The following is a 27,701-nucleotide window of genomic DNA, read 5'->3' on the forward strand; positions in this document are numbered from 1 at the left end:
AGTCTGTGTTGATCAGTGGTAGGTGAGGCGTTGTGGAACACAGATAAGTCTGAGTCACCGTTATTGCATCCAGAATTGCTCCACCAAAATGAATCGGTCCATTTTTCTGCAGGTAAAGGTAAAATACTACATCCAGCTGGATACCAGCTTTGTCTCAGGTGTTTGGATGTTGTCGTCTTTAGGGGGTACTCATGGACACCAGCTGGTGAGGGGATACAGGATGCAGTGGACGGTCTTAAACCTGCAGAACACATAAGTCACGAATAATTACTCAGAGGTGGTTAACAGCTATTGTTAATGATGGTGGGGGGGGGGAGGCTTTTTCTCTAAAGGACTGGGTGACACCAATTGGAATTATTATTTTTAGTAAGGCACTGAATCTTATTGGCTCCTTCCACACATTTCCCTGTGTGTGCACAAAGCTGAATGATTTAATAGGTATCAACTCATCACTGGTGACAATAAACAAATCACCTGGAAAAGAATGTGTGTGAATTATTATCCTTACTTTTATCATTCTTTTCTGGGAATGGGAACTTCTGAAATCTATCTATTAAATACCAAAAATTGCCTGCACAAATATCTACAGCAACAAAGATTACAGCAGAGCATCTGTGTTTCTTAAATGTTATGCTCCCCATTCACAGTGTGATATAGCAGTGGGTCCTAAAGTGCTGAGATTAATAAATAAAATTAATAAATAAATATTACACTAACATAGTTAATTCCTTATTGAAAGTCAAAACTGTATTCTGGCTAAGATGTATATAAACATTTTTAAGAAAAATCAGCCTCATGAAAGTCAGCCCCACTTGACAGAGTTAAATCTACAGTGCTGCTCATTAATGTTATAAAGGTGAAAACTGGGTATTTATAGTATGCACGGTGCGCTGGGTCATCTGTTGATTTGCATGTGTAAACACTTATCTGTGGCTCTGTACTTTCATCTAACAGCAACTGCAGAATGTCAACTAGAGGGCATCTGATGAATATCTCGTGCAATTATCCATTAATAATTTCATATTTTCCTATTATTTATACATTTTTACTTCCAGAAAAGAGATTATGTTCTGGCCCCTTTGAGCTAGAGTCGCACAAGGGAGAACAGGGTTTGGAGACCACAGCTGGACAGCAGGACCAAAATTATTGTGACTGTTTGCAATGACCCTGCATGTCTTTGAAATGGTTGCTCTGAAGCAGGGACCAAGTCTGCAGAACAATTCTGGTGTGTCAGGACGGCGATAAAACAGAAGTAAGATGGAGTCAGTTTATTTATCAGTCTGCAACTGAATATTGTTAAGCTGGAAATTACATGCAGTCTGTTTGTGATAATATGGCAATTAACGGCAACGAATCAGCAAGACCTGCAGATCTGTTGCCATGTGCATACAAAGAAATTCATATTAAACAGAAAATTGCATTAGCTGCTTATATTCAGAGTGCAGCCTGAACCTCAAAGATTTGAAACAAAAGAAATTCCAACACAGAGAGAAGTGAGTTAACTGCAAAATGACTTAGGAGGTCAGCAACCCTGCTTTTATATTGGAATATAAGCTAAATAAATAACCAATAACCAAAATAAAGCCAGATGGTAACCAGCAGAATTGAGGCCCATTGCAAAGAGCCACGTTGCAGACTGCGTTTATCCATTAGATAGCAGTTCATTGCACACCTGTCTGAGAGTGAGTGCACTCGATCAGAGTTTGACCACGATTGTTTGAAGACAGGTAACCTGTGCAATCACCATGCAGTTTAAAATGAGGGTGGCTAAGAGGTTGTGGACCTTTTGGGCAACAAGAAGTTGGAACACCCTCAACTTCTCATGGACCGGTTGGTCAGTGCAACTAATTGCCAAAGGTTGCCAAAGCAAAACAACACAAATGTTTCTTAGTTGCAAGGAAACATTGCCAGAATATATTGATATTATATACATACATATAATATCTAAATTACCTAACATACAAGTTCAAACTTGTGTGAATGAGCCATTAGTTTGTCTGTTAATAGTTGGCAGGAAAAACACCATTTTTCGATTATATACAGTTCAAGCCTTTGTGCAGACAGATGAACCTGTGACCTACTCCTCTCAGGCCGAAGGGAGGGCAAACACAACCGTGCACTAAACCAGAGGATGGGAGCAAATGGAAATGCCACTGTGAAGCATTTGTGGTGATATGTTCTTACAGCTGAGGATGAAGGAAACCGGAAAAGACAAACACATCTGTTGTTCCATTGTGTTACATCAAATTGCTTTTATCTGGGAGTGAAGATAGAACAAGATCAACTGGAGCCAGAGGGCTGTCATGCCTTAACGTAAGATCATGAGAGACAAAACTGAAAACTCGGAAAACTGAGAGCTGGAGATTTCTACAGCAAATGCCTTTAATAAACAAGAGCTTTATCACTGAAGACGCACAATAAATGCATAAGCCTAAAATTATAATAATTATAAAACACTTACAGTATTTTTTATATATTTATCTTATTTTATTAATTGTTTAGGGTTTTTTTGCGGTGGAGAAAGTCGTTTTCCCATGTGTCTGAATAAGTGACGCATCCAGTGGCTCAGGACATAGAACGGGTCATTTACTAAGCAGAAGGCCGGCACGTTGATCCCTGGTTGCCTCCTCGGGCAAGATATTGAACCCTGCCCCCCCACCCCCATTTATAAATCTTCAAATGGAGGTGGCAAGACATGCAAGACTACTAGAACCCTGATATCTCAGATACCTTAGATCAGGGGTGTCAAACATAAGACCAGGGAGGACAGAATCAGCCCTGCAAAGACTCTAATCCAGCCCACTGGACAGCTTTGGAAAATGTGAAGGCGGGCAAACGTTTTCTTTCATTTACTACAGCTGCATTTCTTTATCGTTTAGGAAACACTGAGACATACTGCTGAAATTTCACTTCTTCTTGTATTAAGATATCTCAGGGATTAAATGTGCAGTTAAACTTCTTTACACTGACAGAAAGATCATAGTAGGCTGTCTCTGATGTCAAATCAGTTTGACATCCCTGCCTTAGATCAACGGGGTGTGGACTTTTAGTGAGTCCAAGAGCAAAAAGAATGCACGGGGAGAAGCTGCTAGTCATTATGCAGCACTACACTGCATAATCATACAGCATTCATCTGTTGAATGGTCTTAGTAACGCTCATGTTTTATGCTGTTTTCACACATCAGTAGGGTCATATTGTGGGGTGCAGTAACTTTTGCAGACTCTGAGGGGAGCGCTGTTTGTAAAACACGTACTTGGCATTCATAGGACAGAGGTTAAAATGTAATGCTCTGCTCAAGGAGTGAGGCATTGTCCTGCAAAACAAACCTTAACATTACTGTGACACAACCCTGCTAAATTGGCCAAACACATATTCAAAATTGCTTTGTGTAGTTAAAAATTACTTCTACTAAATATGGGGGAAGAAAATGCAACCAAAAAATGAAAGAAGAGAACTCAGGTACTTTGAAAAAGCAACAAAATGCCTAGAGACACTGTATTCACGCTGAGAAAAAAGCACAAGCACACAGAGATACAGAGCTCTTCTTACATGATCCACTCTATCTCTAGTGCCTGGACCTGGATTTTTAAGCTCAGTTTTTGGTCATAATCTAGTATCGCAGTTGCACTCATGATAATTTTAGACTATGTGAGTATTATAACCTGTCGTGTAGTGGTTTTGGCATCCAATAAGCCTTTAAAACCAAGCCGCAATTAGCATAAAAACCCTACAATAATTAGAGTTTGATCCATTAGTCTTTAAAAGTGACATATGTTTTTTAATGTTATGTCATTTATGTACAAAGGGAGCCAGTGGAACACTAAACACAATAATGTCAGCAAGGACACATTTCTTAGTACCCCTCATTTACGAATGAATATTGCGAGAAACAAACCTGGAGGGATCGTCCTCCTTCGAGAAGCTCCCTTTTACCTCGATGCTGTTCATCTTATTCTCGAATATCCCATAGCTCAGTGTCACCTGCAGATTAGAAAGCACACGAGAGTAGGAAGAAGTGCATTTGCTTGGACACCTGTGTATAAAACCGCCTGCTACTACCTGCTGTGGTATGCTTCTCTGGCTGATGAGCAGCAGGTTTTCCAGGTGCGAGTGGAATAAAGGACAGTGGACCATGGAGATTCCCAGTCGCTTTTCCACAATAAAGCCCACAGTGCAGTCATCAGGAAGACGGATCTTAGCTGAAGTTCTCATGAACTGGGAGCCACTGGCATACACAGGGAAAAAGAGCCTTTCTCAATATATTCTCACATAACAGAGTGTGCAATACATCCACATTTACTGTGGGAGAAATTTAGCACCATAAACTGTCCAACTTTTATCTGAAAACATGTGGTTGGGCCCATTGACTGTTTACTGTGCATATTTTACTGCTGACCTTTTCCAAAGAACTATTTTTGATTGGTTCTCTAGCTCTACCTGTAGCCCTGGGCAGCTATTAGTTCCAGCTCTTTGAGAGAAGTATAAATACAATGTTTCAGAGACAGACGGAGAAACCAAAAAGTCAAAACAGATACAGCACCAATTTTGTCAGTCAAAAGATTAACAAATTGCTACAAGATCATTTACAGAATGAATATCATGTTGTAGTTGTTGTAATCAAATTAGCCACTGAGACCATAAACACAGCAATAAATAATTTTGGTGGAAAATCAGTCCTGTTGGTATTTGGCGCAGTAAAAAGTAAGAGGAGATTTATTAAGATCGCAAACTGATTTATTAACATTCGCAATGTGCAATTTACTCTAACTCTGCTGATGTAGCACTGAAAAAGTATCTCTTGTGCTTTGTGTTTGATTTGACAGCATTAAGTGAACTGATGAGGCAATGCAGAGATTTAAGAGCATGTGTAGGAATTTCAGTCGACCCCGTAGTGTACAAAGCAAAATGACACAAGAACAGAGCAAACGGAGCGATGAAGTTGGCTTTGGAGCTAATGCTAAAAAAATAATCAGGCCTTAGATGGACATCAGGCAAAGGAAGTGTATTTTGATGTTTGTTTGTTTTTTGATCACGGTGCTGATTGCTTTTATTCTGATCAATGCATTTCCATTAAAAAACAATGTTTTCTCCAATAAATTTTCATTATACTCCAATGAAACAGTTACAAATTCAGGACCATGGACAGCGCATCCATTTTATTTTTCATGAGCTCGTCTGAGCTGTGCTCTAAAACATAACCACAGGTGCATCACAATATGTGAGATATAGATCGCAGATACATACATATAAGATTCCCACATGAGATCTGCAAATCCTTTTTTTTTTTCCAAACAAATCAGAGTAAAATTGTGCTGGTACTGTTGACCTGTTGACACCACCAGTCTGAGAGTATAGAAATAAACCTTTGTCATTGCCAGTTGTTCTGTCTCTTGAAGGGATGTAGTTTATTTTAATGCAAGAATGCTACAGATCACGATGTTTACAGTCTTACATCGGAGTATGTCAGTTACTGAACATCATCTGTTAATGTGCGACCCTGCTCTAAATAGATTGTCTCTTGGCAGGTGGGGTCATTTTTCTATATTTGTCTATAAAGGGACGCGCAACCAGAGAAGTCGCCCCCTGCTGACCGTTAAAAAGAGTGCACATTTAAGGCATTTTAGAATTGGCTTTGCTTTTTCAAACCAGAGGTTTACTTGTGTTAGCATTTATGATTTAATTAGTTTAACATTCGGTGCTTTTTCCATTAAAACTGATGAGATATGTTAAAACAAGTTTATATCATTGAGCATTAATGCAAGTTCCCTACAACAATGTAAAGAACAGGAGGTCTTCTAAAACTAGAAAATCTGCACACTTATTAAACAAGAAGCCATTTTTACAAACAAATATTTAAAACCAGTGAAAAAAATGCTATAATGAGTAAAAGCCCCAAACATGTTTGGTTTGAATTCATATTAGCATTACATAGATGTAATTGTCTGTGTGCTTGTGTTTTTTTTCCTCACTGTCTTATCATCATCGTCCCTATAAATCACACACGCACACGCACAAATTGTAAATACCTGGCCCACGGAGCCATCTTCTCTGCCAGTCTTCGACTCAGGCAGAAGCCTGCTCCACCTGTTGCAAACCAGAACTGCACCTCCCTCTGATAGACAACACACAGAAATTATTAAGAGATACCGTATAAAAATAATCACAAACTAATAATGACTGGACTGGGTGTCGTATGAGAAAAAATGCGGTTCCAGTGGAGATATACCACAGTTTCAAACCATAAAGGAAACAAAAACTCCAGCTCAACTTTTGCTGCAACATGTTGTGACAGTACAGTAGACAGAACAGTCACTGAAGCGCTGCACTATTCCTGCTGTGGTAAAATGTGCTTATTAACCATTGTAAAGTACTATGTGAAATATTAGTGCTTTGCAGAGGGTGCAACTCTGGCTGTGAAATGTCACTCAAATGTTTCCAAGGAAAAACTCCTTTTAGCCACTTCAGACTCACAGTAGATGCTGTTATATTTATATGGCAGTTGTTGTTACCGAGTGTTATTTGAGCATGTTGCAGAACTTTTTACTTGTGTGACTTTTTTCAATTTTTTTTAAGATCAACACTCATTGCTTGGGGTTCACATTTTTCTAAACAGTGTGTATACATAGACTATAGGGAAAAAACACATACGAACAAAGGAATATGTTTTACTTGATTGTCAGTTTTCACAAATAGGGGAACCTGCTTCACTGTACTTGGTAAAGCTGCTGAAGGAAAACAGTGAAGTGTAGATCTACTGAAAAAACATATATTGACATAGAAATAAAAAATATATAAAAAATAGCATTGCACCTGGTGTGGGTGCCCCTTATAATTGCATGTAGGTAATTCAATCAAAACTAAATAAATTACAATACTGAATTACTATATTAATTTTAGCAGTAGTAAGACTGACAATAAACCCCAATATATGCCATTTATTTATTATAAACCTGCTATGATGTCATAAAGCAAACAAAATCGAATATTTCACAGTTTCTAGCCAGAAAAAAAAGGTGAAATGTGTAAAAGTGGGTTAATTTTTTATCATTGGATAACTGTCTGTATGAAGCTTTGACAAAATCCAGTTTACTATGAATACTACTGTCCTATGTTTATAATAGGGTGTGTTTTAGAACACAATATGGCTCACCTGGTGCTAAAAACTACAAAGTGACCATCAGTTTGTAGTGAACGTTTTTTAGGTGAACGTTGTGAAAAGTAAATATGGTGCCATCATTATTATGCCACAAATTTCACTAATCTATACTTTCTAGAAATCCAACACAAACAACATCTAACTCAACATCTAAAGGAACTTTTGAACTATATAATGCTTCGCTCTTATCGACTTATCAGTTTGGGCATTATGAGCCCAACTGTAGGAGCAGGTAAGTGCGAAGGACCTGATTTCATGAATTCTGGAAGAACACTGAAAATTACAATTCTCCAGATCATCACTGATTGATTAGACACACTGTTGCCACTATCTGTCACACACCTGATATTTGCTGATTGGCTGGAAGAAATCCATGTACAGTAGTTGTACCACCTCTCAGTGATTTATGGGGGGGGGGGGGTTGATGTCCATTTAAGGTACCAAATATTATTCATGGCCCAATAAAGAGCTAAAGCCTTTAAAAGCTTTGGTTGTATTAACTCTTTTAAATTGTGTTTACTTTTGTTACACACATATAGAAACTCACACCAACAGACATACACACATATACTCATCTGGGAATACAGAACAAATCCTGAAGCAGAAAAAACACAGAAAATACAACACAAGCTCACAGTGAATGTTATAAATATTTGCCACCATTTCACAGACACACAATACCTCTGCTATATCAGAGGAAATCAGAAGAGGAAAAGGGCCTCTATGACTTAACCTAAGTGTTCTCGGTTTCTCTTTCAGGCGTGTATTAACTGCTCTGGTTTCCAGTCTGTTATGAATAGTACATCTTTATCTTCTAACTTTGAGCCATTTCTCAAGCAACTATTGTGTTTTTCCTTCTCCTGTTGCTTAAATTGCTCAGTTGATATTTTGCCGGGGTAAATGTGCTGCCTTGTTTTCCTGTTTGTCACAGCAGGCAGATAAAGAATTTAACTCATAGAGCGAGCTGTAATTGCACAACTAATCGGGAGCTTGCAAGATTTCTTTCCCTTTCTGTTCTTCATTCTTCTCTTTTTACTTCCTGTTCACTAATTTTCTTGTAAAATTTAACCTGTGAAAAATGTACTTGTCCTTCCTTCCTTCCTTTACTTTACTTTAATTTCCTCTTTCCTGTACATCTCTTCAAATAAACTTCTCTTCCTTTTTACTATTCCTGTTTTTTTATCTCTTCCCCTTCCTTTTTACTTCCCATTCCTTCCCACTCCATTCCTTTCTTTTCCTCCTTCCTCTGATCATTATCCTTCCCGTTTCACTATAGTGACAGGAAATCGGAAAAAAACTAGGCAGCAAGATGTAAGAAAATGAGATGAGGAGACAGAGAGGAGCCTGACATCGCTTTTTTTTTTTTGTTTTCACTAAAGGGAACAGAAAGAAGGAAGGAAGAGGGGAAGAGAGAGAAAAAGCAAAGCAAAGATTAATAAAGATCTATTCTTCCCTGCAAATGGCTGCAATCAGAGCAGAGAATGTGACACGAGGGAGACGGAGAGAGTCATTTCAAGAAACGAATGAGAGAGACTGTAAAGTGCAAGAGGGAAGCAGAGAGAGACAGAGCACGACACCCTATTCAGAGAGCATGCTGGAGTCAGGATGCTCTTTAACTCAATAGCAGCATTAATTCTGTAAACTCAATAACACACATGCATACCAATTTAGGCGCACGTGCACCGCACACACTCATGCACACACGAGGACATGTGTATTCAGAAGAAGATGCTGCTGACCTCAGGGGGAGCAGTGGAGAGTGAAAATGAAGAAAACAGAATGGATGGTATGGATTTTGAATGGCAGCGGTTAACCTGACTTGGGTGAAATTTGACATAAAACCGATAGGAGCAGCTTCAGCTTTGTTTTACTGTTTAATGGTGCCTGCAGAAGACCAGCAAAGCCAAAGATCAAAAAGAAGAGAAAGAAGAGAAGCATGATGGATAGACAAACGAAGGAAAGGAGGGAAAAAGGAAAATGACCATTGGAAAAGAGGGTTTTTTTCATAAGCTCCTTGTGTAAATTACATGTGATCTACAGACTCCAGCAGTTCTTGACAGGGACGGTGTCCTCTGACATCAGCTGCTCTCTCTGCTGTGTGAGCAGGAGGGAAAACCCTGGCTGCTTTCATTCATCTCATTTTTAGTTTTCCCTCTTGATATTGGAAATCTTCACTCTGTGGTGACCCATCCTCTTACCTTTACAGCAGCAATATTTTTTCATCTCATCTCTAGGATTTGTTACTCATTCTATAATCAACACCACTGACATGCATAATGCTGACAACTTACTTTATGTACCATAAAAATAAAATGTTGCCATGGTAATGATCATGGTAAGAGATATGTCATGATGACCTTTCTAGATGTCTTCTCTAAGTTCCCCTCACTGAGCACACAGAACAAACTTATGTTTAATGTGCTGATGCATCACAGTGATCTGAACTCTCTCACCTTTTGACATTGAGCCTAATAACTGAACTGAATTAGTCATTAATTCAGCTGAAATTTGAGGATTGAATGTCGTACTTGGTTCCTGTAGTGCTAACTACCTGCTATATCATTAATTGCTAATTGTGTGTTGGCTCTAAGGGAACAGTGGGACAGCTTATGTGGAGGAATAGAGAGCGAAGACACCAGCATGAAGAGAAACATATATGTGTATATATATTCAGGTTTTACACTCATGTTTTCACTAACCACGTGAAAATTAATGTGACATTACTGTAAGGCCAAGTGAGTGGAGCACCAGTTACAGCAGTCATTTCATGCACCGCTGTAACATCAGCAGGCAGTCGCATCTATCTAAGCCCGCCGTTAAGGCGCAGGAAGCCGCGGCAGCACTCTCCTGAACAATAGGTGTCACCACACAGAAGACACAGTCGTACACTTGTCTCTTCTGTCCAGCTCCAGGGACGTGGCAAGCAACTGCAAGATATCATATTGCAGATCTACATTTGGTCAGTCAGCTTTTTCCATAAAGGCTTGCCATCTGTGGAACACACTTCCAGCCCAAATCAAATTGATTACAGACATCAGATCCTTTACATTAAAGGTTCAAATCTGGTTAAAGGGAAAGCCGAGATGTAGTCATTTGATTGATGATGATTTTAATTTTATTTTTAATTTATTGTCTATTAATTGTAATTGTATTTATGATGTAATTTGGTTTTATGAAAATGTATGTTTTATTGTAAAATGTATCAATTTTAATTGTAAGCCCAACAAGGGACAATTGTTGAAAATTAGCAATAGCTATAAACTTATGTGCGTTACATCAGTTTCATATTTTTGTACTTGGACTATGTTAAACTGCACTGTCCCTTTTAAATAAATAAATTCAAATTCAAAAACACCATAAGGCTCCAGTAACACAGGCTTAGAGACTGGGAAAAATGTCTATTCCCAAACTGGTTAGTAAGTGCGCTGGCAGTTGCTGGCAGCCGCAAGGTAAAATGGTTTCAGAGGTATGAGGTGCTGCAATGAATGGTAAATGGACTGATTCTTATACAGCGCTTTTCTGCTCTCCCGGAGTACTCAAAGCGCTCTACACAACATGCCACATTCACCCAATCACACCCATTCTTACAAGCACTTTATCTATACTCAGTGCTATCTCAGTACATTCACACTCCGATGGATGCATCGGAGAGCAACTTGGGGTTAGCTCCTCCTGAGCTACCCCCAATAAAAACATCCATGTCATTGATTTGATTGCTAGTAGATTGCCTGGAAGATGCCGGCTTGTCTGAAAGCCTCAGTGCTGTGCACTTTTACTCTGAATACAAACATTCTCTATTTCTGGGTTCATCACACTCACTACTAGTTTGTGAGTGTTTGCAGATATGTAACTTCCAGCATGGTGGACAATATGCACACAGCGTCAGATGTAAGACGTGAACACAAGCAGAAAAGCACTGAATCACAGCTGACCTTGTTCACATACAGCTATGAATGATTTTGTTTTGTTTCATTCGTGTTCATGAGTGGACAGATTCCAGCTGAACAGCTAAAACCCTAAAAGGTCAAAACATTTGCCTGGTTCTTTACTCCCTTTTTTAACTTTCCTTTAGTTTTTGTGAGACTCTTTCGTATGAGTAAAGCCAGTTAATGGAAACAGTAGGATGGTATCATTAATTATACTAATGGTTATAGCTCGTGTCTAAAATGATTTTTTTAAGTACAACAAATAAATATGAAGAGAAAGCTGCTGGTATTACTAGCAGGGGGCTCAGTTTGGGCTTTTACACACTAGCAGAAACCCTTTGTTACATCCAAATAGCAATAAGCCTGACCCAATTAAACATGTTAACATGTGATTTCTTGAAATTGGTCCTGTAACCGTTTCCAGTAAGGATCAAAACTGTGAAAATATTTCTGGTGGAGAACACATTAAAGAGTCGAGCACTCTGTGGGCATTAGTCGAAGCAATTAACCTTTCCAGAAAGAAGCTGTTCACTATCACCGCAAAACAGAGTGAAAAAGGGACACCGTGAAACAAGGAGAGAAGGAACAAAAAAAGAATCCATGGAATGAGAGAGCACAAACCGGAGAAACAGTAGGGTTGATTTAATAACAACAAGCAAGCAAGTGACATAACAGCAAACAAGAAAACAGTGAAAACAAAGGAGCAGAGAAGGAAACCAAGATGGAGAAAGATAAAGAATCTCAGGAGGCTCACAGGAAACATGAAATCTGCGGACAGCCATCCTGCTCTAATCAATGATCATTCCACAGTAATAAAATTGAGTTTAGAGTTGCATTATGCTGTGCTACAAAGAGTATTTTTTGAGTGGTTGTCAGTTTCCGTCTTTAAAATGAGATGTACTGAACGTGGAACTGTAACCAAAACCTTCATGTTTTCGTCCCTTTTTGTATATTTAAGAGATTTTTTTTTTTTCTTCAGGGTGCAGTTATATGCTCCTCACTAGATCACGACTTCAGCATGTACTTTGCAGAGCTCAGCCAAGTCCTAGTGCTAAGGTTGACTCTGCCAAGAAACCTAAAATACTCATGAGTGGTATCGTACCGTTGCGTTGCCCTCCAGCAGTTCATGAGCAGTGATGGGCTTGTCCAGGCTCGGCTTGCCCACGTAGATGTCACCTTCCTGGGGGAAGGCTGACAGCAGCGAGAGGAGAGCTTCTGGGTTGACATAGTTATCATCGTCCACATGACAAAACCACCTGAGGAGCGATCGGTGAAAGAAAAGGAAAAATATTCAGTTAAAATGTAACCGTGGTGCTGGGTTTATAATAATAGTTTTCTCAGCTTCGCTCCATTTCTCCTGTTGACATTTGCAATCAGGCGGAAAAAAAATCTGAAGACTAATTTTCTTCTTTGTTGCTTCCACTCTTGCAACAGAGAAATGAAAAAAGGCTTACCTAAGTAATGCATCGTGCATCTGTACTTGAAATGACGATACCTTACACTGACTGGAAGAGGAGAAACGGAAGGGGGATGAAATTCCTCAAACCATGTGGAAGAATAAGTGTGATCAATGCTGTAACCCCAAGTTATCTAGTTACCCCATATGTATATATTTACTTGTGGTTGGATGCCATAGCAAAAATATGAGATTTTCTTTTAAGTTTGATGTTGACATATATTTTAGGACTCCATGTGAAAAATAGTTGACCTTTGGGCATATAAATATCCTGAAGCCCTTGCAAGGCTATCTTCATTACAGACATTGAAAAGAAAAAGGTTGAACCCTATAAAGGTTATGTTGGCACATAGTGCCAGATACTTCATCTAAATAGAGAACTGACAGCCACTTAACCACAAGATTTACAACAGAGACAGAAAAGCATTTGTATGTGCTTGTATCCTGCTGTTTGTGTTTATAGACATCACTGATAGGCTTTACCTCGAGTAACCAACAAACACAGACCCAGAGCTTGACTCAGCGTGTAGTCTTTTAACAGTCTCACCAACTTGTAAATGTGACTGTTAAATTCATGAGATCAGGTGAGAGAACAGAGAGAAAAGACACCTGGAGTCACAGCAGTCTGTAAACTACTCATATCACAGTTTACAAGGTACAGCATGTGAAAAAGAGTTTTTATGGGACTCTGTGCTGTGCAATGAGAAACTAAGTAGTAAGTACTTAGGAATTAAAGCAGTAAGCAGCAGTCAGGTGCTGCTGATCAAGTGCACTTGATTAATTGATCCTCAGCGAGTACGAGCACCTCTATAGAAGCAGAAGGTTTGGCAGTTCGCTGGTGTGGAGCAGACAATCCAAACAATTTGAAGTCCATCATTTGTGCAGTGAGAAAAATAATTCACAAACAGAAAACATGCAGCCAGTCTTCCCTGGAGTCAATGTTTCAGTAAATTTATCCCAAGGTCAAAAAATGCAATTCTCAGAAATATAGCAAAAAAAAAAAACAAGCACTACAGCTCAGATGCCACAGGCCTCAGGTACCACGTTCAGTGTTAAAGATCACGACAGCACAAACAACCGATGGCTTGTTTGGAAGGGTTGCAAGGGGTTGCCAAGCACGATGGTGGAGGGGTGATGATTTAGGCTTGTTTTGCAGCCACATTACCTAGGACCTTGGAGTCGACCATGAATTCCTCTCTACACCAATGTATTCTAGACCCATATGTGTTCTTATATCCAACAGACACACAAAATTGGTTCATAGAACAGGACAATGATCTCTAGCACACTAGTAAATACACAGCAGAGTGGCTGAAAACGAAAAGAATCAAGGTCCAGACCTTAACCTGACTGAAATGCTGTACATAAACAGAGACATTATATGAGACAGACATGGAAAAACAGAAATTGACCCCAAAGAGCAAATCAGCATCCAATCTTTCAGAGCCGATCACGTTGCTTTGCTGATGCCTGCATGTCGTTGACATTCACGGCTATGCACTCGCAGGCACATTCTTAATGAAGCAAAGATGTAGGTAGGGGTACTTATCACATTTCTTGGCTTATTATATCCATAACATGGCTTAGCATGGAGTTTGTTCAGGGCTCTGGTAGAAAACCAGAGACACTGATTGTGTCTGCAGTCTTAACTGAGGCATTAATAAAGTAGGACTTATAGGGGGGGAGGCTTTTCAATCCCTACTTTTAGGCAGAGTCACAAACTTATTTAAGGAATGTTTTTCATCAGATTTACTTGAAATATTTTTGTGTCCTAATTAGTATTAGAATTAAAGTTATGGCTCTATCCCCAATCATTCAGATAGTGTTCTTCTTGAGAAGGATGTCATTGTGGCTCAAGAACGCCTGTGAAGCAAGATATCATGTTCCTTTCAGAGGGAACTTAATCTTTTTGTGGAAGAAGAACATGATGAGGTACATCTGTAATAACTTACTTCAACTTCTAGTTAACTTCTTCAGTTAATGGTAGTTGTTAAGGTCACATGATAAGAGATAAGGTTGTATGTGTAATGATAACTCTTGGTTATCTTGGCAGATCATTCCATGTGATACTGTCACAAGAGCTCTGGAAAAGCTAGCAAAGAAATGTTGAATTTAGGCATTTTTATGGGAAGCTTTTTTCATCTACATTTGTTTTTGTCCTCACAGCTTGAATTGCTCTGTGAGTAATCGAGCTGTTTGATTTTTTCTCTGCCATCTTAATGACTGGACATGATGTCAGAGCCTCATTCCAAACCAAACAGGCTTGCACTGCAACATCAGAGTCCAAATTACAAAGCTGCTGGTACCAAACTGAAGTGCTGCCTTGTTTCCTCTGCCATCCTAATTGCTGCCCAACAACAGAAAAGGCTTACTTCCAAACCAAACATCCTCACTTCCCTCTTGAGTGGGACTTGAGTGAAACTGGGGAGGTTTGTAAGTGTGCCTTGGAACCAATTTGAAAACATTTTCACTGCCATTCTAATAATGAACGCCCCCCCATTCACTCCCACCCCAAACACAAGCTGTTAAGTTTCATTCATTTTTCCATAGATCAGTATCAACAGATTGCCAATACTTTATATTGTACAGCAGCATCAAGCAGCGTTGTCTCGTGCATATTCAAGTCCCTAATAAACAAACTTTTCAGTTTCTTGGAAATATTTTAATCCTGTTTTTTTCCTGCTTCTTCTTCTTCTTCTGTGATTACATAACGCACAAAGAGCTAATAAATACAAGAGTGACACAAGGGTAGCCTGCACTGTGTGCTAATGCAGTGTTCGAGACAAGGCATGAAATTGGAAAAGATGCAGACAAGAGTGTAGGGATACATCATCTTCATTCTGGGCCCATTAAGAGCAGATTGCATTATTTTAGTTTTGCCCCAGTTGAAAGGTGTTATGGATAGCTGACAGTGACTGAAAGGTGTGGTTCAAATAAGCTCAGCGTACACAGAGGAGGCCCAACGCTGTCACACTGAAGCCTCAAACTGAAGCAACCAGGGCACGGTTAATTTATCTGAGAAGTGATAGTGGGTGAATAATTAGTTTGGCAGCTATTGACTGCACATCCATCTAATGATGTTAGCTATTACAGAATGCATTCATACATTTATCTAACTAATTAAGCAATTTCTGTATATCTGTTTGCCGGTTTTCCATCGATCTCAACATCCCCTTCAAACTTGTGCCATGTGTACTGCTAAGGACACGAGTCAGAAAAACGTAGAATCTGACTGGCACACGCTGAAAATTGCAGCAATACCTGGACAGCTGTTCAAACACCTTAAGTTTTCGCATTGTTTCTCCCTCTTTTAATGTTCCTGTACTTACTTTATTTTTATATTACCTTATTTAGATTAAAGATTAGATAGATTAGATAAAACTTTAATCCCTCGGGTGGGTTCCTCTGGGAAATTCTGTTTCCAGTAGCACAGCGCCGAGAGAAGTTGCAAAAGTATGTAAGCAGAAATAGAAATTTACCATATATACACATATACACATATATAAATATGGAGAAATATATAAATACAGAGTATATAATAGCGATAAATAGGAATAGGAATACCAGGGAATTGCACATTTCAACTGTTGTGAGTCTATTGCACTGTTGAATATAGAAAAATATTGCACAGTGAAAAGGGCACTACAGCTTAGTTGTTCCCCCCTCCTTTGTCCCCCGGTTTCCCCTCCCTCTCCCCTTCAGCGAGGAGTTAAACAGTCTGATGGCGTGTGGGACAAAGGAGTTTGTAAGTCTGTTGGTCCTTGACTTTGGGAGAAGCAACCTGTCACTGAACAGACTCCTCTGGTTGTTTATGGCCGTGTGCAGAGGATGCCCAGCATTGTTCATAATGTCCAACAGTTTCTTTAATGTCCTCTTCTCTGCAACTGTCACCAGATTATTTGCATTTTTCTGTGTAATTTTGAGTATGTCTTACATTAAGACATGATGGGAATGTTTTCATTTATTTATTTATTTTCTCCCCGTTTTAATCTGTAGTGGTTCAGCCCAGAACCTATTTGGGCTGTGGCTTAACCAATTAACAAATTAGCCAATACCACCTTGTTAAATGTTAACTGGTCAGCTTGTTTATTTATGAAGGTGTGATTGGTCCACTTGGATTTTTTTCTGTTTCCTGTTTTTTATTTAAACGCAAACTGTTTGACATTTTGCAATGACCCTGATGAAGGCTGAAGGCTGAAACGCATTGGTCACTTAATAAAGCTGTTTCCTAATACTTTAAGTGTCGCTGGAGTCTTCACGTCATCAAACATCAGCATGCTGTTTGGGCTTCCCACCTACTGCAGTTGCTAGAATACTGCCAAACAACTGTGCGTAATTTGCCTGTTACAGTACCCAAGCCAGAGCCTCCAATTATCAAACCACAAGACATAAATTGCTGTATGTCAGGATATGTCAAGACCTACTTAGTCCCAATTACCTAGATGCCATTTGGGCAAACAGGGTGCTAGTTAAAAGTAACTACTTCAAAACTGTGAGAAAATCAATGTGAAATAACACACTACAAGAGTGCACCGGCTGTCCTCTCTCACCAATATGGTGAAGAAGAAAAAAAGTTATTATGTTTGTCTAATCTATGTCACCTGATGTCTTGGTAGAGTATTTAACAGAGGAGATGAAACAACTCCAGGCCTCGAATGCAGGTGTTCTTCAGGTTTTAGATATGTCCTTGATCCAACACAGCTGATTTATGTGGTTAAATTACCTCCCCAACATGCCTTGAAGTTCTCCAGAGGTAACAAACTAATCATTTGATTCAGGTGTGTTGACCCAGGGTGAGATCTAAAACCTGCAGGACACTGGCACTCGAGGCCTGGAGTTGCCTACCCCTGGATTAGAGAATCTGGCTTGATACCTTCTGTGAGGCAGAAACCCTCTGTGCTCTTAAGATTAGGCTTTAAACTTTCCTTTTTGATAAAGCATATAGTTAGGGTTGGATCAGGTGACCCTGAACCCTCCCTTAGTTATGCTACAATAGGCCTGGGCTGCTGGGGGCTTCTCACTGTGTATTTCTTCTTCACTTAACTCCTTTCACTGTCTATGTGTTTATGTGTCACTCTGCATTTCCAAAGCGTGTCCTTTGTCCTGTCCTCCTCAACTCACGCCCATCCCTGAGCCTGGTCCTGCTGGAGGTTTCTTCTTGTTAAAAGGGACTTTTTTTCTTCCCACTGTCACCAAGTTCTAGCTCCATATGGGATTGTCTGAATGTTGGGGCTGTATTATTGTAGGGTCTTTAGCTTACAATATAAAGCACCTGGGGTGATTGTTGTGACTTGACACTATGTAAACAAAAATTAGCGGAATTGAACTGAATCAGTGACTTATGAAGAATGTGGAACAGGAGCATATAATAATATCAAGGACATAAGAGTATCTGCATAGGGAATGAAAAGTCTGCCTTATTTAAGGAGACAGAACTGTTTAAAGAGCTTCTTGCAACACAAAATGATGAGGCAAAACAGGAGACTACTATCGTTTGCACAGAACTCCCACAGATGCAGATTTGTCACAAATAAATTAAACAACTCAAAGACAATCTTAGTGTTAAAAACACTAAGAGGAGGAAGGCTCAGACAGACTTATCACAGCAGGTGTAAGGCTGTACTGGCCCACATTCACAGAAAGCTACAGGACCAAAGATGATATTTGAGAGGACCAGCGCCGTCTCCTGGCTGAGCACAGAGAGACCACATCAGTACTTCAGGCACAAAAGGACATGGAAAATGAAAGCAGCCAGGAGCGCAGGAGAAACTTCCAGGCTCCTACAATCAATTAGAACCCTGAAGGAGAATTTTGGTGCAGAGGAAAAAGCCAGAGATGAATGGATGGACAGACTCATTTATTTAAAACAGCAGATGGAAGAGGAAATGAAGGAACCAGAAAAAAATCAATGGCAAAGAAATTCCTCCTCTTTCAAAGAATTCCAAGAATTTCTAAACAAGTCTGCCCTAACCTAATATTAATAATATTTTTAATTATATTCATTTTATTACAAATGCATAAAAAATAAAAACATAAAAGGCTGTTTTCATACCTTTACAAGTTGGACAGCACCGCACAGAAAAGGTATTTAAGATGATCTATTAATGCACAGGTTATGCTTAATGTCAATAAATTCCTTTTTTAAAAAAACTCCTCAAAGATTACCGTTGTAATAAGTGTGACTGTAATAATCCTCACCTCTGTTTATGCCTCTGTAACCCTGGAACATAATTTACTTCTTTGATTTCTTGCCGCACTAAGTGCTGCTGTAACAGTCTGATTTCCCCACAGTGATCATTAAAGTTTGCAATCTTAATCTGATCTTTAAAGCCAGTGCAGGCAGAGTGTTAGACAGACCGTAATCGGGCTCACCTCTTGTTTGAGGCCATGAAACCGTCGTACTCTGCAGACATCTTGCAGGACAGAGCCTGCTGACTGTGATCAGACTGGCAGTCTGTTACCACCATGTTATAACCTGGTGACAGAGACAGACAGAGAGAGATGAGAAAGAGATACTACTGGATGCCATCTGTTTCAAAGCAGTTGCACATGGTTGGGTGTATTGATGATTATACCATTCTGCATGGTACATTATTTTACCATCAGCCATGATCAACCCTGTTTGTGATTGACAAGTGATATTAGAAATGGAGAAAAAATATAAAGATAGAGATGTGTGTGATAGAGAGTGAGGAAACAATATAACAGGGGTGAACAGAAGAAGGAAAAAACTAGCAAGCTAACAGCATGAGTAGACAGCTAGGACAGCCTCCACTTAACTTATCTATTTAAGACACTCCACGATATTTAGGACCCAGATTGAAAGGATTCCCTTCAGTTTACCCACAGGAGCATTTGTAAAAAACAGTCACTGATGTAGGGTGATGAGGTCTGGCTTGCAGTCTGCCCAGTTGTCATTTTTACTCGGCAAAACAGACTAGAAATGAGAGGCCAGCTGGAAATCGAAGCACTGTTGCAGTCACAACAAGCATTTACAGAGTTGGTTAAGCCAGGGCTGTGGCTATGGTTTGGGGGTTTTAGTGTTTGTGACTAAATAATTGATGAAGTTACTGCTGTCGTGCCACATGAGTAAATGCATGTATGGGCACGCTCATATTCATCCTTCCTAATACTCTTAGGGGAAAAAAAGACTTCCAAAAACACAACTTCAGCTCCTGTGAGGTTATGTTGCATTCATTTTTGGTGACTCTCACAACATCTGGGCACATCTGGATTTATTGCTGCTCGATTAATATCAAAATGTCTGATTTTAATGTAAATTCTCGTTGCAGATTGTTGGTCGAGAGTCCTTTAACTGCCTGCCTGCAGTCTCCCCTTTGTGTCACATGTTTATTGCTGCAGTATGAGCAGTGGTGTTGACAGCGGGTGTTAGTGGCAGACTTTAAAGAGCAGCTCAGGAGCAATAACAAAATATTTCAACAGGGGATGCCTAAGGCAGCTGCCTAGTTATCCTATAGCCTTGGGTAAGAGTTATGGGTCACTTCATCTCATTCCTGTGTGCACGCCAGTATTAGAAGTCTTCCTGATGTCTGTGGTGTTGCATTTGTGCACTGTGGCATTGTCATCTTGAAACAGAGAATGAGCTTACATATTTAAGGTTGTGTGCGCCAGCATTATCTGAGAAACATCCCATATAAGGAATGGAAGACACATTTGCATGCGCCCACATATATAAATATTCTGATTTAAATCTAAATTTTTGTGTGAATGTGATTCAAGATTGCTGCTTACCTTCTGAAGTTAGGTCCACATCCTCTGTGTCTGTGAAAATGAACGTCTATGCAAAAGAAAAAAGGAAATATAAAAGAAGATAAGGAATTAAAAACGGGAGCTTCGATTGGTTATCTGTCTTCTTCTCAACATCTGTAACACATCATCCTGAAATTACTCTCATTAGAGAGCAAGAACACAAACACATCATATACTCACAAGGATCAATGGGATCAATGTGATGGAGCAATGCGACGTGACAAAAACAAGGTTCCCTGCTGTGAGCTAAAACAATGAGTCATTGTACACACACATACACACACAGCATCATCATCCAGAGTGGTCAGAGCAGCACGATATGGCTGAGTCAGTTTGTTCTTTGGCAGACCCCCATATCACTAGATAGATAGATAGATAGATAGATAGATAGATAGATAGATAGATAGATAGATAGATAGATAGATAGATAGATAGATAGATAGATAGATAGATAGAAGAGCAATACTGACATCTAGTGGTGTGAAAATGTCAGCTCTATTGTCACAGGTCGGCTGTCTCAGGGCTGTCACATACAGACTGACCAGTTACACTAACAGTCAATGTAAAATCAGCTATTAGCCTAGCATGCATGTCTTTGGACTGTGAGAGGAAGCTGGAGTACTTACAGAGAACCCACACAGGCACAGGGAGAACATGCAAAACTCCACCCAGAAAGGCCCCAGCTGGAAAGGGCCTGACATTCTCATTGTAAGTGATGGTGCCACCCACTGCACCAATATGCAACCTGTTTTTTTTTTTCCTTCTTTTCCTCATTATTTACAGTTTTACAAAACACCACAATGCAGAAATGCTCAGATATAAGCAATGTTGCAACTTTTCTTTTGCTTTGCTTTTGGTTGAGCCACAGTGAGTGTCTCTGGGGAAACGATATTCAGCACCTCCATTATTTCACCAGGAGCCTCATTTGCCTTTTTGTTTCCTTTTTGTCTTTTAACCATTGTCACTCCTACAGAAAGACGTCAGACACTGAAAACACTGCACTCTTCAGTATTTATTCTTTTGCTTAGGGTGTGCAGGCTTCTCTTGTTCAACACTGTTACTGCTTCCATCATTCCTCTACCACGCTCTCTCGTGGAGGTGTAGCAGTATGTAGATTGCAGTTGCACTAATACATGTACACACAGTATATGGCCAATAGCAGAAAACACTGAAACCAAGCAGTATGAAGCAGTTAATATGAACATACACCATTGTAATAATAATAATTGCTTGTTATAATGTAATTAATTAGCAAAAATGTTACAAAATCGGAATAATATTGTAAGTAAGTTAACTTTCAGTCTATAAAATTGTGTAAGCTTCCAGGGAAATGCCCTACTAGTGTTAATTTGAGGTAACTGTGCAAACTCATGTGTTTAAAAATGGCAGGCTCACTGTCTGACAGTTTTACTAGCTGTGATTATGTGTATTTTTCTCTGTGTTTACATTAAAGTGAGTCTCCATAATATCCTCTCTGCTGCATTCAAAGAGAAAAGCTTCATCTATTCTTAAGTACACTGTTTTATTATAGCATCCCAGTCCATCAATCAAATTATAATATTCTCTATTCCTCTCGCTCTCTCTCCCGTTCTCCCTTGAAGTGACATCAAACAGCCTCTAAATCATTACTTTGGTCATTTTAATACAGCTGGAGCTCTATCCCCCCCTCACTAGTTCTCCCAAAGGCCTTTTTTAACCTTTTTTCATCCCTTCCTGTCATCTCTCCATCACTGAAGCAGGAGAAGGAGGAGTAATGAGATACCAGGATCAATCCTCCCCCCCGCTATCATCACGACAACCACCACCACCTACGCCACTAAATCCTCCAGAGAAAATTTTGCCATTACAATTAGTTTCCCCACCTCTGGCCATAACTCAAACTAAAGCACCTGCACTGAAATCAGTCAGCCTGGGACGAGGAACGAAAACGACAGAGCGTGGAGTTGGAGCGGCTCGTAAACAGAGTTTGCAGGGACGTTTCACTGAGGTCAGGCGGGAATGCATAAATTTCAACTTGTTTTTCACACTCTTAAAGGGCTATTAAGTAAGATTTGTACTACCCCATAACACAAAATGACTGCAATATATCTTAACAAGGGCTCTGATCAATATTTCAGTGATTCCTTTGTAGTATGATGAGGATAATCTGGCTTCTGAATCTGACATTTGGATGCTCAGTCTGTTCGACTGTGGCACTCTGAGAAGCTTGAATGGGAACTTTGTTGAGAGTAGAAGGGGGCAAAATCATTCTATAATTGTTATGGCCAAACTGACGCTGATACCAATGGCAGTTTTTGGGGAGTAATCTGAAATTGTGAAACCAGGCACAGGGTCACACAGCTAGCCTTCAAAATCTAAATTAAATTGTTAAATTAAATTAAGATTTATGCCACGTGCAATAACTATTTATTAACAATGGTGAATGGGTGAATGAGACAAGTTGTGTGAAGCGTTTTGAGTGCTCTGGTACAGTAAAAAAGCACAAAATAAGAATCAATCCAATTACTATTTAACATAGCAGAAACACAGCCAGGAGACATAATGTGGACACAAACCACTTTAGCCACAAGTGGATGGATATGTTGTTATTCAACAAGTAACAACAATGTAAATTCCTCTGAATCCAGTAATAACATATGAGATACAGTATGTCGAGGTGCTGTTATTAGTGGTGTACTGATTCTAGTAATTATGCTATGCAAGGCTACTAGCTTAATTCTTCAATCCTTTTGCCCCATCCAAACTTTGAAGTTGACAGTTGGACACCAGTGGACGTTACTACAAAAATTACTACACTACTACAAAGTTTAACACCTTTCTTTGGTTGTAACATTGTTGCTACTCACTTCCTGTGTGGATGCAGCTTTACACTTGACGTGAGACTGGTAACATTCTCGCATGCTAACTAACCGAAATAACAAAACCAAGAATAAATTGCAGTTAAAAAGTGCACAATATATAATCTGAAACCACAGATCTGATAGCTTTATCAGTGAACTTAGTTTCAGGTATAAAACATTGAATCTCCATTAGCAATTTAGAGTTGTAAAGTGAAATACCAATGATTTACTAAAACTAGTCTATAAGATGGCAACTATGTCAAGGAACAACACACAGTGTAGCACTTTGTATCTATTACAGCATAGTTAATTATTTTTTATGACCGTGTGTCTGAATAATGCGCTACAAAAAAGGCACTCAATGTGGAAATGTGTTTGTGATCCAATATTACATTTCCATTTTGGCTTGATCTGCATTGTTCTAAAATGTGTTTTTTTTTTTCTTCCCCTGTAACAATTTTCACTCGTTTCATATGTTTATTCATTACAAATTATAACAAAAAATCTGATAAACTTTTAATTAATTTGTGCAATTTATTTGTGCTTTTTAATCAAATAAAATGCAGTTAAACGGACTCACAACTTGGAGCCTTACGCGCTTTAAGTGTCGAACTGACAAGTATTGATGAATGCATTACTACTCCTAATGACCTTTCACATTCAACAAATAACTGCCTGCTCCTCTGAGGCCAAACACATCAGACCATCAGTGGTACAGACAGCAGAGGCTGAACTCCAAAATACCGACAGCCAAAAAAGACTGACAGAGGATTTTTGGAATGCAGGTGGCAATTAGACAACAAGCTCTTTATTTAATAGAAATAACAGAAGTCAAAACATATCAAATGTTAAAAATCCTCATTTCTGTTGGATTAAAATGGTTTAAAATGTGATTTAAACATTTATAAAATAAAGAGACAGGAGCATGTTTACCACTGTGTTGCATCACTTCTTCTTTTGACAATCTGCAAGTTTGGGACCTGAGATGATGATTTGTTGTAGCTTTTAAAATGAGATGCTCTCCTGTTTTTGGTTTATACTACAATGTATGCTGCTCAGTAGTTAGGGGCATTCTTGTTTCATAATCCTTCATATACTAAGATATATCTTAAAAGCAGGAAATTTAGTACCATAACACTTGTGCTTTGATTATATATTTTCTTCAACATTTATACTCCTGAAAAACTCCACCTTTCTAGATTGCTCATTTTACAGTGTAACAACTATTCAAAAACTTTTTTGACGGTTTGCTTTAAATTTTTAATGAGATAACTCTTCTCTGTGCATCACTCCAGATCAAACTTTCCACTCTGAATGTGAAATATCTCAGCTTCTACTGGATACATAGCCATAGAGTACACAGGAACAAAACATTTTAATGATTGAAATCCTCCTCACTTGTCCTGTTGCGCCACCATGAGGCCAAAATTCTAACTTTTAGCATAAAACATTCCCTTCAGCCTCAGCTGTTGCTGATTAGCTGTTTTGTGCTAATCAGCAAATGTTAGTATTATAGCATTGTAAACAATGATATCTTGTTATTACTGCAACTGAAAGCATGCTACCATGATGATGCTAGCCTTTAGCTTAAAGCGCTACCAGAGATGTAAGAGACATTGCACACTTAAAGGGATAGTGACAGTAGTATAACTTCCTGGAGAGTAAAGTCACCAAATTAATGAGCTGTTTAGTTTTTATGTCCCAGAAACCACTAAAATTAAAGCTTGGCGCATTTCAACATGGCTGCCATGAAGCATTACCTGCTTCTTAAAGGACTTTACCATCAATGCATACCTCAGAAAGCTACTAGTATCACTGTAGCTTGTTGTTTCTCTGTTTCCTTTACTCCAAATGTCTAAATTGGTCATTAAAGATGTTAGCCATTTCTCCATCCACTTATATCTGTTTCCACCTCTGAGATCATTTCTGTTGTTGGTGCTGCAGGATGTGATAGAATTTTTTGAAGATCCAAAGCTAGACTGAGGCCAAGATCATATTAGGGATTATCACAATGTATTTCCTGTTTTAGGGCTTCCAACAAGCTGTTGTCAGCTGCTGTCGCGGAGACAGTTTCTGTCTGCTTCCAGGTCTAAGCAGATTAGCTTCAATATTTTGTGGAAGCTGCTGCCAAGCTGGTTCACTTTTCACCCCAGGTGTGTGTGTGTGTGTGTGTGTGTGTGTGTGTGTGTGTAAGCATATGTGGGTATGGGGTTCATTCTGTTCTGCAATCAGCCCTACACTTCCTTTTCTATGACCAGCTTCCGTTTTAGTATTGTTAACAGAGTCACTACACGGCGGCTGCTTCCCCTCGGCTGAGACAGCCTGCCTGCGCAGCTTCCTGTGTATGCGTCTGTATGTTTTCAGCTACCACTGGGTGTGTAGTTGCATCTTTGTGCCATTGTGTAGCTATAGATATACATATAGAGAGAGATAGATAAATAAATATAGGGCCTGTGTGTGTGTGTGTGTGTGTGTGTGTGTGTGTGTGTGTGTGTGTGTGTGTGTGTGTGTGTGTGACTGTGTGCAGGCACTACCATCGACAAACGCTAAAGCAACATTTTGTTTTGTGTTTGCAAAGAGAAAGAGGAAGAGTATAAACCAAGGCGTCTTTAAAAAAGTCTTTCAGCGCTCTGAGATGTGAAAAGAAAAGAAGCTAACAGAAATGTGCTTCCTCAGCTCTTTCATCTGGTGTCAAAAAGGAAATGAACTCTGTATGTACACTCTGTACACTGTATGTGTGTATTTAAATAGAAGAATCCTGGAATTCTAAATAGTGAAATTGCTCACTGACTTGCATATTTGACAGCACTGACACACAAACAGGCACAGTGGTCAATGAAAACCTCTAAGCCGATACAAGCGACTCAGAGTAACTTGGGTTGTTTCCAGAACCTAAAGGAAGTCTGATTTTAAAGGTCAGGTTAAGACAACTCAAACATCTTTAGGCTGATGGCACTGAAGTATAAGATAGATATGTTCCTGAAAAAATAAATATATTGTATTGTATACATGCCAGTAACTAGTTTTCTAAGTATAGTAACAGAAATTACCCAGAAGGAAAAGGGTGAAAAAAAATGTCCCAAACCCCTTTGAAATTCTGCACCACAAGTACCACCACTGTTGTATGTTCAAAATGTTGGATGAGCTGTAGCAAAAGACTTTTAAGCTGAATACCCAATACCTCACAGATCAGGCTTTCCAACAGGTTTGACACTCTATGCCAATATTTAAAAACAGACCCTTACATAGTCGTGAATAGAGACGTGCAGACTGTAAAACCAAAACAGAACTGATTTTTTTATGTTACTCTCTGTTTGTTTGGGGTGTTTTTCACACTTGTCCCACTAGCATGAAGTGATAAACAAAAGAAACTAAATTTAACTTTAATGAGCCATCAGACCTGCAGCACCAGAGCAGAAAGGAAGTGAGTGTTTTCACTTCATCTTTAGAGTCATGGCACATGGTTTGACAGATCACATGTTTACTTTTTTCTTCTTTGTTTTGCCTGAAATATTTCTAAGAAATTAAACTCTTGAGCTTTACGTGTTATATCAGTTTCATTCTGTCATACCATTATAGGATTAATAAATGCATTGGAGTTCCTCTTTTATCTGTTTTGTTCACGGGTTCGGTTAAATCAACAGCTTCCTGTGATTGCGTAAATATTTTTAAACGAATGTTCTACTAAATATAGGAGAGAGTTTAAATCTTTTTTAAAAATCTGGTGGTTTGCTTGAATCAGGCGCTGCTGTGAGTAAGATGTTTCAGGAAACAGACATCACACTCACGTGCGCTTTGGTTCTGGAGATCCAGGTCTCCAAAAGAAGCGCGAGGCGCGTCTTGTGGAACCTCCCGGTGGTTTTCACAGCTATGTAGACGTCCTCCACCTTCAGTTCGGGCTGGCTGACATGTGCGTCCTCGGGCACCGAGCGACCTCCATCGGCCAATGCTGTTTCGCCGCTGCTCCTGGTACTTTTCGCCGGGTTCTGCGCGTCCTTGACCAGGAAGGTAGCCTGCTGGATGGTCCGGTGGTGGATCGCACCGGGTGATGGATGGTGAACCACTATAACTTTGGGAAGGCTGCTGGTTCGAAGCTGAAAATCCACGTAGAGAATGATGAAGAAGGTGAAAATTAAGACAAGCAACCTCCGGCGTATCCATCTGTTACGCATGGTAAAGCAAAATAAATAAAAAAAAATCTCAGTTAAATGTTGTAGGTCATTTAAAACGTGCTCTTAGCGCCCTTATTTAAAATCAACGTCATTTTTTTAAGTTCTGTGTTAATTTCGTAGCGGGTCCTCCATCACTTCTTCGTCTTCCTCCTTTTTTACAGTTCCTGAATGGCCCAATTAACTGATAATTCTCACAAGTGCAGCTTCAGTTTCAGAGTTGTGTCAGTCACGCACACGATCAGGGTCTAAACTCGTGTCTGCTGTGATCACATAGGCAAAAACTCGCATTTCCTCTCATTTTGTGCAAAAAGCCAGAAGCGCAAAGATGTATTTGACTTTCCACTTGCAGTTCTGCGCTGTCGCCACTGTCAAGCTACAAG

At 39.4% G+C, this 27,701-nt stretch overlaps 1 protein-coding gene across 1 annotated transcript; it reads right to left on the reverse strand.

The window, feature by feature from the left end:
• Positions 1-77: 77 nt before the first annotated feature.
• Positions 78-27,701, reverse strand: mfng (MFNG O-fucosylpeptide 3-beta-N-acetylglucosaminyltransferase). Its single transcript, XM_084932120.1, has 8 exons — positions 26,938-27,701; positions 20,292-20,337; positions 18,912-19,014; positions 12,186-12,339; positions 6,028-6,113; positions 4,061-4,226; positions 3,897-3,982; positions 78-241 (listed from the first exon to the last, which is right to left on the reverse strand). The coding sequence occupies exons 1-8, from the start codon at positions 27,319-27,321 to the stop codon at positions 190-192; spliced, it is 1,077 nt and encodes a 358-aa protein (XP_084788246.1). The 5' UTR covers positions 27,322-27,701; the 3' UTR covers positions 78-189.

The sequence above is a fragment of the Perissodus microlepis genome, chromosome 6 (genome assembly GCF_051167445.1).
Source record: "Perissodus microlepis isolate ML-2025 ecotype Zambia chromosome 6, ASM5116744v1, whole genome shotgun sequence".
NCBI lineage: Eukaryota > Metazoa > Chordata > Actinopteri > Cichliformes > Cichlidae > Perissodus > Perissodus microlepis.